We start from the raw sequence: 11,442 nt of genomic DNA on the forward strand, positions 1-11,442 counted from the left end.
TAAAAAGCAAAAAACTACTTAATATGAGCACAGTACAAACATGTTGAGGGATTGGCTGTGTTAGTTCAGTGAGAGAGTTAGTTGTAAAGAAAACAGTTTTCACTAGTAGTCAAAAACTGATGTGCACACATATGTCTGCATTTTTTTTGTTAAATAAGAACAAAATTATAGCATAAGTGCTGCCACGTGTCTGGCCAGAAAGTGAGTGAGGGGGAAAAAAAAAAATTGCATGCACGTTTACAGTTTTGTCTTGTTTTACAAGATTTGAAATGTAAAAAAAACAAAAAACAAACCCCAAAACAAAACACTACATTTTCAGAAATATTTGTAGGTGTTTCCTTGGTTGTTTGTGTCACGGCGATTGTGACAGATTGGACCCGGAACAAATCCAACACAGAAGCGAAATGTACATGGCAATAATTTATTACAAACGGTGAAACCGTGAAAACACTAGTGCGAAGACAGAGAAAACAGGATTAGTACAAGTATTTAGCGAAAGCAAACTCCCCCCCCCAAAACAAAATGCGCCATTTTTTGTACTACTTGAACACTAAAGTGGCCCTCCAATGAGATGAAAGCTCACACAGCTCATCTAAGTTTGAGACCCCCTGATTTAAAGGGTTCTGTACAACTGGACTTCTTTTTGGAAATCAGAGTTTCCCCTCTGGTGGACAATATATAGATTGCAGGCTGATGGCTTTAAAATTCAGGCCTGGTCTACTCGCATCTGTTACATGGAGTCATGCAGTACAATTCATTATCTAGCCCAAACTAATTTAATTTCCATACATAATCCTTGTCAAACTAAATGAAAAAGTAAACAATGGATTTAAATTATGCAAAATGAAACACTTTTTTTGAAGATACAACTTGAGATATAATCTTAATGTCATTTTACAATGACAGCTTTTCTTTGTGGAAACATATTTTATAGTAGATGATTAAAACCTCCAAGTGTACTAGAAATTTTTAAATACCCTAAAGAAAAACTCAGCAGCTTCTTAGTTTGTCTGGACAGAAAAAAACAAAACAAAAAAACATCTTCAAAGCATGCTTTTCCTGTTTGGCACACATGTGTTAATGTTGAGATCTTTTGCTACAATATTACATAATTTGGGTCTTGATCCGGTTTTCTGACCATCCACTGTAGATCAAAGGAAAAAGTGTTTCCAAGGCGGTGTGAAGCAGCTGACCCAAGTACAAAAGTTCCAATAATTAACATGGTGCCTCAGCTGATGGTGGATTAGTCACGAAGACCCCAGAATTACATAATGTGTCAGGTGGATAGCCTCATAAAGTGAACAGTATAGACCACCACTGTGAAGACTGAGGACTCGGCATGCTTACTGCAATAAAATTTGAATCCCAAGAAACTTTTGGCTGTCTGAAGCCAAAAACTGCAGACATATTTAAGCAATAAAAAAAGTAAAATGTGATTTTCTGTGGGTTTTAGAGGTTTTTATTTATGTTTTTAAGCACTTTTGGCTAAGGCTTACTAGTGTTATTCAAGTGAAAATACACTCAGTGGCCACTTCATTAGGTGCACATACATTTGCCTTTACAACTGCCTTAATTCTTTGTGGCATAGGTTCAACAATGTGCTGAAAACATTCCTCTGATATTTTGGTCCATGATGACATGATGCCAGATTTATCAGCTGCACGTACATAATGTGAATCTCTTGTTCCAACACATCCCAAATGTATTCTATTGAAATAAGATCTCATCATGTTCAAGAAACCAGTTTAAAAGGATTTAAGGATTTGTGATATGGCACATTATTCTGCAGGAAGTAACTATCAGGTGATGAGTAAACTGTGGGCACAAGGGAACGGGCAAGGTCAGCAACAATACTCAGGTAGGCTTTGACATTTGTTAATTTGTTACCAAGGTGTGCCAGGAAAATATCTCCCACACCATTACATCACCAGCACCCTGAACTGTTAACACAAGCCAGTATGGAGTCATGCTTTCATGTCACCAAATTCTGACCCTATTATCTAAATGTCACAACAGAAACTGAGACTCATTACAACAGGGAACATATTTCCAATCTTCTGTTTTCCAGTTATGGTATGCCACTGACAGTTATAGCCTCAGTGGCACCCAATGTGGTCTTCTACTGTTTTAAGGTTTAATGTGATGTGCATTCAGACCTGGTTTTGTTTTATATTTGTTTAGCTTTCAGCCATAAATCAGCAACACTACAACAAACGCACTTGCTCAGGTTTCGGGTTTATTGACGTTAATTATTTCTTGGACAGCCTGTATGGCAGACAGACCCAGAACGAAAATCTATGCGGAAACTTTTCTCATGAGCGGGTCTGGCTGACCGCTGCGGCGCAACCGGATGTAGCTGAACGAGACATCCGGTTGCAGGGAGCTCGGAAGCTAACGTCGAGTAGAGAGTCAAAATCGTAACATTTTGAGAATTTTCCACGCTGTGCTTTGATAACGTCAAAGAACAGAGATGATTAAAGCCATATTAATTTTTAACAACCACGGGAAGCCGCGGCTGATCAGATTCTATCAGTATTTTGTGAGTATTGCAGCAAATGCTGCTGAAAAAATTTTGTTTACCTTACAATCTGTATTTGATTAGCGTTTGTGACCTTTCGTGTAATGAACAGCACCACAGATATTTCAGAAATCATGACATATTATGAGATATTTTCCTGTAGCCAAGTAAAACTATTAGCGGATCACGTGAGCAAGAAAGGGAACAAACTTGGAGCTCAGTCACTCTTCAGTTTTACTTCCTTTCTATTAAAATAGACCTCTCTCTATATACAAAAGTATCTAGGCGTTATATAATTAAGGAGTAGCTATCTGTGAAGATAAATCCTCCTAAATTGTACATATGTATGTATTAGCCGGACTAGCTGTCCTGAAATCACTGACTTTGCATCATCGTTGTCTGTTTAATTACATTCAGTTATATTTGGGTGATAATCAAGAAAGAATGGAAATGACAGACTTTAGTGACCACAGTTGTTTATAGTCTTTTTGCGTATATTCAAAGTCTTATATAATGTTAAAATTTGATATTAAACATAAAAATATGATTTTACCAAGAGACGTCTTTTATCATAGTTATCAAAACTCTCATTTAAAAATGGCGGCTTTGCTTCAGTGACTGCAGATTTGTCTGTAAGTAGGTTTATTTCCTTTGTTTACTGTATAATAGAGATCAAGTAGACTTGCCTCTAAAACATTTGACATGGGTTTATATCATCTTATATATTTTTATTTATAAATATAAAAAGTATGACAGTGTGGAGTGTACTTTAGTCATGGGAAAGGAATTAAGATTTTATTATGCCCAGTGTATACAGGCCATTGCTTATTTATCTGGCTTCACTTACCCTAACCTAACATAATTTTAGCTCTGAGTGTGCTATCATCACAAAAAAATAATAATATTTTAAACACACGATGTAGACTAAAGGCAACAGGTGTATATGTGTGTGTGTGTGAGTGAGTGTGTGAGCAGTGTATAGGATGTAAGCTATACGCTTAGAGGGATCTGTCCGTATCTACAGTTTGTATTCCATTCAAGTGTTTCTTGGATGCAAAGTAGTTGCAAAGAAAGTAACCAATTAACTCTAAGTAGGCTTGCATTCAAATTTTATAGAGAGTCAGCAAGTACAAGGCTTAGGTGATTTGTCTTAGGTTCACATTCCTATTTTAAGGTTCATAATTCAATTAAAATGTATCTATATAATGACAATTTACAGCATCAGGCATCTCAAGAGACTTCATACTGTAAGGTAAAGACCCCAACATTAAGACAATTCCTATTAGTAACCGCTTGGCAACACTGGGAAGAGGGCGATCGCTTTTAACAATTAAATGACATAAAAATTGCTGACAGCTGCAGGGAACACGAGGAATAAAGTTACTCCTCGTGATCTGTTTACTTACTGATGTACCTAAGACTGATGAGAATGAACCTCAGTGAGCTATCGGGTTACTGAGGTTCACAGGCTTTTCCTGGAGTGATGACATTACTTCAGAGAAAATTGATTAGTCAGTGTGAGGTAGTTTTGTGTGTGTTTATGAGTTATTTTGAACTGCCTGCTCTGGAGCAGGTTACGTGTGCAGCATAAGTTGCGGAGATGTACAAAGTGAGCCACCTTCCCATCAGTGAAACCACAGGGTTAAAACCTGAAGTTACCTGGCTAAATCCCTAATCCTTCCATGAAGTGTAGGCCTCTGCTCCACTCTTTAAACCAACTAATGGCATCTCTAAATAACCATGTGCATTTTTTTCTCTCCATTATTTTATGTTGATAAAACTTATTGTATAGGACAGCAAATATATCATATCTGTGATGGAGCAATATTGGCTAACCGATATGTTGTTCAGGTCCTACTGTAGAGGTTTTACTTCTTAATGTTGTTAAAAATAAGTAAAACTCAAAGTAATGCATTATTGACAAATATATTTAGACTTTTTAAAATTAATTTCTATTTATTTATTTTGAAAATTTTGGAGTTAATGGAGTTTGTAACGTATTTGCTTGCAGGCGGAGGACATGCAGCAGCAGATTATTCGGGAGACTTTTCATTTGGTATCTAAAAGAGATGACAACGTCTGCAACTTCTTGGAGGGTGGAAGGTAAGTCAGGTGTTCTTTTATGCAATTCTGTTTGTATCACAGGTTACAATGAAAAAAATCCTCTATATACTCTATATATGCATGTGTGTACTCTAAGTGCAGCTATAAATGATAAGGTTGTTACTGCTTAGCTAGGCACAGCTGTCACAAAAGCTGGTTTAATAGATGTCTGTCAGAGTGTCTTGATAAATGCTCACCTGGGATGTCTGTCAGAGGCAGAGAGGCACACTTGTTGTTTGACTAGTTATGTGTTGTCACATTTTAATTTGACAAATACTGTTGTAAATCCTGAGCCATGTTTGGGCATTCTGACATTACTTTACAGCAGCTGTGGATGCAGTAGTCTAGCTTTAACCACTAGATGGAGACAGATATTCAAAAGTCTCCACCACATCTTTCAAGTGAATTAACAGCAAACAAGTTTGGTCTATTTCAGCATGAAGCTACTCCGTAATTGCCTTTTGAAGTTGTTCTTTTTTTAATCTGCTTTCAGTCTCATTGGTGGCTCCGACTACAAGCTGATTTACCGACACTACGCCACTCTCTACTTTGTTTTTTGTGTCGACTCATCGGAGAGCGAGCTCGGCATACTGGACCTGATCCAGGTCAGCTGCTCTTTTGTTGAATGGCTCTTTGGAAATATTTGACATGGAGTCACACAACCACTACACCAAGCTTGTAAAGCAGACACTTCACCCTGGAGCAAAAAGTACAATTGCAGGGTGTCTAATGGTCCTTAAATGCACAAATATCCATTAAAGGCCTTAGGAGCATTAACTCTCACAAAGTTGTGAAATTACTGTGGTACAGTAGCATGACTAACATAAATAACAACTTAGGTCAATAAAATAAACGCAGTGTAACAAAACAGCTTGGAAAGGTAAAAATTACACAAATAACAGATCTCACTTTAATAGAAAATTAAACAAACAAACAAAAAAGAAAAGCCAAGAGCACACTGATTTAAAATCTGAATGTGTTCCTATTGCGTCCATTGTCACCGGTCTGTCAAATTAAGCACCTTGGTATACAGTCTGCTTCTACAAACATCTGTGAAAAAATGATGTTACCGTGACAGGATGGCAACTGTGCGACAACTCCAGCCATGAAATTTTCTTGTTACTAAATATTCCACAGTCAACTGTTAGCTGTGTTATAACAAAGTAGAAGTGCTTGGGAATAATAAACTCCATGAAGCCATGACATGTTAGACCACACAAAATCATGTATCAGGGTCAGTGGATGTTGAGGCACAGAGAGCGCAGAAGTTGCCAACTTTCTGCAGAGTCTGTCGCTGCAGACCTCCAGACTTCATGTGGCCTTCAGATTAAACAAAGAACAGTGCACAGAGAGCTTCACGGAATGGGTTTCTGTGTCTGAGCAGCTGCATCTATGCCTTACATCACCAAGTGCAATGCAAAGCACTGGATGGAGTGGTGTAAAGGATGCCACCACTGGACTAGAGCAGTAGAGGCATGTTGTCTTTTGTGACAAATCATGCTTCTCTGTCTGGCAATCTGATAGATGAGTCTGGGTTTGGCGGTTTCCAGGAGAACGGTCCTTGTCTGACTGCACTGTGCCAAGTGTAAAGGTAGACACACGGGTGGGGAAGGGGGATGTTTATCGTGCTGGGTTGTTTATCAGGAGTTGGGCTTGGCCTCTGAGTTCCAGTGAAACAAACTGTTAATGCTTTGGCATACCAAGATGTTTTGGACAATTCCATGCTCCTAACTTTGTGGGAACCGTTTGGGGATTGCCACTTCCTGTTCCAACATGACTGCAGACCACTGCACAAAGAAGGGTCTATAAAGACATGGATGAGCGAGACTGGTGTGGAAGAACTTGACTGGTCTTCGCAGAGTCCTGTCCTTAACTTAATAGAACACGTCCGAGATTAGAGTGGAGACTGTGAGCCAGACCTTCTTGTCCAACATCAGTCTCCTCACAAATGCACAAGTGGAAAAATAGTCAAAAATTCCCATAAACACACTCCTTAACCTTGTGGAAAGCCTCCCAGAAGAGTTGAAGCTGTTGTAGCTGCAAAGAATTGGTTGACATCATATTAAACCCTATGGATTAAGAATGTGAAGGCAGAAGTGAATACGTTTGGCAACATGGTGTATGTAACAACAAGGAGCCTAACGAGTAAAATCTTACAAATAAATCCCTGTATTTTCTGTTATTATACTTCTGTCAGTAGAGCTGAAACAGATGTGAGAGGTGAGAGGCACAGTTATTTGGATGACCCCAGCTAATGGACGAATCCAAACACTGTGTTGATCCAAACTGAATTCAAACAGAAATGATTCAAGGAAATTCTTTCAGCATCTATTGCAAGCATGGATGCATTCCAGCAGCTAACAGCTGAATATCCAGGCCAGAGAAACATGTTTTTGCAGTGAGGTGTCTAGGATTATGCCACTTTTAAATCAGAACTAGTGTATTCACATTTCATCTTATCACTCAGATTACTGTCCCTGTCCAGCCAAAAAGTGTTGAAGTTTGGGAATGTGTCTGTGAAAACACATTGTACAACACTCATTGTTCTCGGTGTTCCCAGTATTCTAAGATGATGCTGCTTTAACAGTAAATGGCGTAATATAATTGAGTTACTTTGTGTACTTCCAAGATTAATGAACAAATTTGGACAATGTTCATAAACTGAGCCATTTTTTTTTTAAAATTTCCTTTTACTGTATTTTAAACTGACATTAGTGTCTCTCCTTGGAAACAAGCACATTTTCACTTGTTTATGTCTTAAATTTCATTTGGTGGTTGTGTTAAAGAAGTAACTTGTTAAAGAGAAAGCCTGTTATCTCAGATACAGGCTGTACAGACCTCTCAACAACATTACTATGCAAAGTGCTGATGCACTCACTTTTATCAGGGCTGATATCTCGCTTTACATCTTTATTGTCCCTTTGGGGAAATTTGGAAGTTGTTCTACCTTTGGCTTGTGACCATCTTAACTATATGTACTTAATCAGCACTCAGACAGTAATACAAATGTGTTATTGAAAATATTTCCCCTTTTGGCCCCATTGTTCTCTTCACTGCAGGTGTTTGTGGAAACGTTGGATAAATGCTTCGAAAATGTCTGCGAACTAGACCTCATATTCCACATGGATAAGGTAAGTGGGGAATAGGGATGCATTTCTGTAGAGCTGCAAGTATTAGTGGAATAATTGCTCAAAACTAAACGTGTCAGTAAATGTTTTCAGCTTTCCAAATCTGCGAATGTGGTTTCTGGCGGTTTTTGGCAAAAAGAGCCGTCTCAATTTTCAAGAATTTTAAAGACAATGATATAAAAGGTTAAAAAGCATTGGTCAGGCACAGCTTAGTGGGTCTGTCTTGAATTAACAGCACAGACTAGGCTTCCATTGGAGCAACATACACTGATGTTTCGAACACTGGTGTCTTGATGTTGACGGTAAAACTGCAGCAGAATAATTGTGTAGGAGGTGTATTCATGGACAGCTTTTTTCTTTTTACCCATTCAATGAAAAGGTTGAGATAAAAGGGAACTTTGTATTTATGACTGCGCTGTAGACCAGACCCTCAGGTAATGTGCAGTATATTAGTCGTAGCTGTGCAGCCAGATGCTTTTTTGAAACAGCTTCTTTACTTAACCTTTTCACCTCAGAAATGAATGATTGTCTTTCATATAATATATATCACAGTACATAATAAAGATTTTTTAAACTGTGTGCAGGGCTTCTTTAGAATTGAAAATGTATATGCTTCGGGCTACGTGTAGATCTGTTTTTCTCTTCCCCTGAGCCTAGCTAGACGTGTTGCTGGAAACTAATCAGACACATCCCCGGCCATCTTGATTGAATTTTCCCAGCAGGAAATGGATGTCATGTGGTGTTGTGAGGTTTGGCCTGAGAAATTTTCCCAAAGCGAAACCTGGAAGTATTTCTTCTTGAACGAAAAACATGCTCTCGTACAGCTCTGGAGGATGGACGCAACTAACCTTCATGGCATTGTAAAAATGTCATTGATACTTACAGTCAGGGGTTTAAAAGAGGCCGACAGATTTGCAGTAGAAGACAGTTTTATGCTGCTTGAAGCATTTTGTGCCCACAGGAATTCAAACATCTGAATGTTGTGATGGAAAGCTCCTTTGCTTTCCAACTAAACTGTATACGTTTCGGCATTGCTCAATTTTAATTGCTGTGCTTTGCTCTTTCTGCAGGTCCATTACATTTTGCAGGAGGTGGTGATGGGAGGGATGGTACTGGAGACTAACATGAATGAGATTGTAGCTCAGGTGGAGGTGCAGAACCGCATGGAGAAGTCAGAGGTCAGACCCTTTCTGTTAAAGGACCACACTTGAGGGTTATTGTATGTTTTAGTTTGCAAACTGAAACTCTTGTGAACCCCTAAAATTAATCCTTCATAATAACCTTGGTAATTGAACTTTAAGTAATAATGATTTACTGTTAGCATGCAGTGAAATACAAGTAATTGATTTGCAAACCTTCTATAAACATTAATTGATTGTTCTTGTAAAGTTACACTTGCTGATTATGAAACTTTGTAGATGTTTAATGTAAACATGATTTAAATGGTTGTTTTAGAACCAAAACTGATGTTTATAATACTGGAATTTGTAAGTAGGCAAGTAGCGGTGTTGCGTTGTTGTGAGAGTTGGCGTACTGTTTTGGTCACCATTCAGAAATTGTGCTTTAGTTACAATATCTCTTGTCACAATACGTTGGAAAATGATGCAACAAGGGTGTCTAAATGTGTGTTTTTATTTAACTCATTTTTAGAATAAGAGCACTGTGAGCACTCACTTGACGTATAAAGACTATTTGCACATATGATGACTGAGTGTCCACTCATAATACTAAGAAGTTAGTCTTACTGTAATATTCGAAACCTCTTTTCCTGCAAACTCGTCCTACATGATCAGGAGTTGCACAACCAAAATTAGCACATGGGTATATCTTAAGCCCCTGAAGTATCTATATTAGATATTTTGATCTTATTTTGTTGCATCCACTTTTGGGTTAAAATGATCCATTTGTAGTGTTTTTGCACCTGTAACACCTTATAAATAATTTTACTTTCACAACAATAACAATAATCAAATTTATATTAAAAAAAACTGAATGTTGCCTGATGTATTATGACATCATCGCATTGCTAACAGCCCACTACCAGCTGGCTAAAATCCTATACCAGATGGCACGGGTATGTACAAGTAGACAGAAATATAACTCCTTTACAAGGTGAGATTACATCTGCTTTAAGATTAGCTTTTCAGATTAAGATGACCTTACTTTAAAAATGCTTCATGTAAAAGTGCACCACAAATAAAACTACTGTAAACGAAAGGAGGTTTTACATTGCACACTTGCAGCAATTTGTATTTACTTGGGTGTTGAACAAATCGTCTCACCGAGCCAAAACAAGACCGTAGCAGTTCAGTTAGACTTTGAAATGGTCAGGTTCTTCAGACCTGAGTGGAGTTTCATTACAGAATCTGTGATATTTACCACTGAATTAGAATAGTAAAGGAAAGAATAGAATAGCCCTTTATTGTCATTGTACATGTACATAAAATTATGGGAATCAAAGCATGGACACAGTGTCAGTCTGAGTGAATGAGGTTAATGAGGTTCTCATTCAGTCACATGATCCTTTCATAGTAAAGTGTATATACACAACATGTGTAACTTAACACTGTTGCAGTTTTACTACAGGATTTCCCCCCGCACATGCTTCGACTTGTGCCATTACAGCAGTATTAAAGATGAAACGTGATGGTTCCACACACGAAGGCTTTAAAGGTGTTTTCTGTGCCGTCTTTCTCTGGGCAGGGAGGTCTGTCAGCGGCTCCAGCTCGTGCTGTCTCTGCCGTGAAGAACATGAACCTGCCCGAGATTCCCCGCAACATCAACATTGGAGACATCAATATCAAAGTGCCGAGCCTCTCCCCATTCTGAACAGCTTTCCCGCTGAGCTCTGCAGGGCTGGTGCACTACTGATATACCCTTCTCCACCCAGCTCTCTGGTCAAAACTGAGAACACTGTTTTGTTTATTTTTTAATAAATGTACCATAAAATCACATCAGTTTACTTTCACCTTCATTCCCGTATGTATGGGAGGTAAACTGTAAGTGATATTTGATGTCTGTTGTATCAATGTTGCAGATTATTTGAAGGATTTGCACAACGATGTAAAGTTTGATTCTAGAAAGCATTAAGCGTGCTATTATTATATATGTACAATTGTTTGTGGGGGGTTTGAGGCCACCCGATTTCCTTCCTTTTCTAAAGGATAAATGAATGATGTCTTAGCCGAGTGTGTATTTTTCTACACAGCTCTCCCAAATCTCTGTTTTCAAAGCATTCCCTCCTTTCTGGATTGAGTTTTTGGACTACATTCAGTTCACTGAAATATGATCTTAGGCTTCTGTTTCTGGCGAACAGTTATTTGGTTCTTGCCACAGTTTTCATTTTCCATCTCCTTTATATATTTTTCCCCTGATGTCTTTGCAACTTGTGACTAATGGTGTTGTTCTCCAGGGTGCAGAACATGCAAATGATGTTTGGTTATGCCCAAATTTTTAATGTGCTACTGCAAGATCTTGCCAACATCTGTTAGGAGAGACAGCAGAGTGCAATGACTATAACCATTTTTGGATCATTGAAATGTTTGTATATTTGTGTCTCTTTGGCTGTATTTAGTCGTCAGGTATGATCAAATTAAGACTTTTATCATGAAATCCTTTTAGGGAAGGAAATGTGTCCTGGTGTCAAAGACATTTCTTGCCAAGGTAAATTAAATGAATGAAAATCGAAATCCC

General features: G+C 38.2%; 1 protein-coding gene across 1 annotated transcript; it reads left to right on the forward strand.

Annotated features, from left to right (window-relative positions):
- The first annotated feature begins 2,336 nt into the window (after positions 1 to 2,336).
- Positions 2,337 to 10,752, forward strand: ap3s2 (adaptor related protein complex 3 subunit sigma 2). Its single transcript, XM_003437562.5, has 6 exons — positions 2,337 to 2,539; positions 4,530 to 4,621; positions 5,115 to 5,226; positions 7,681 to 7,752; positions 8,820 to 8,927; positions 10,453 to 10,752. The coding sequence occupies exons 1-6, from the start codon at positions 2,471 to 2,473 to the stop codon at positions 10,576 to 10,578; spliced, it is 579 nt and encodes a 192-aa protein (XP_003437610.1). The 5' UTR covers positions 2,337 to 2,470; the 3' UTR covers positions 10,579 to 10,752.
- Positions 10,753 to 11,442: the final 690 nt, after the last annotated feature.

The sequence above is a fragment of the Oreochromis niloticus genome, linkage group LG1 (genome assembly GCF_001858045.2).
Source record: "Oreochromis niloticus isolate F11D_XX linkage group LG1, O_niloticus_UMD_NMBU, whole genome shotgun sequence".
Lineage (NCBI taxonomy): Eukaryota > Metazoa > Chordata > Actinopteri > Cichliformes > Cichlidae > Oreochromis > Oreochromis niloticus.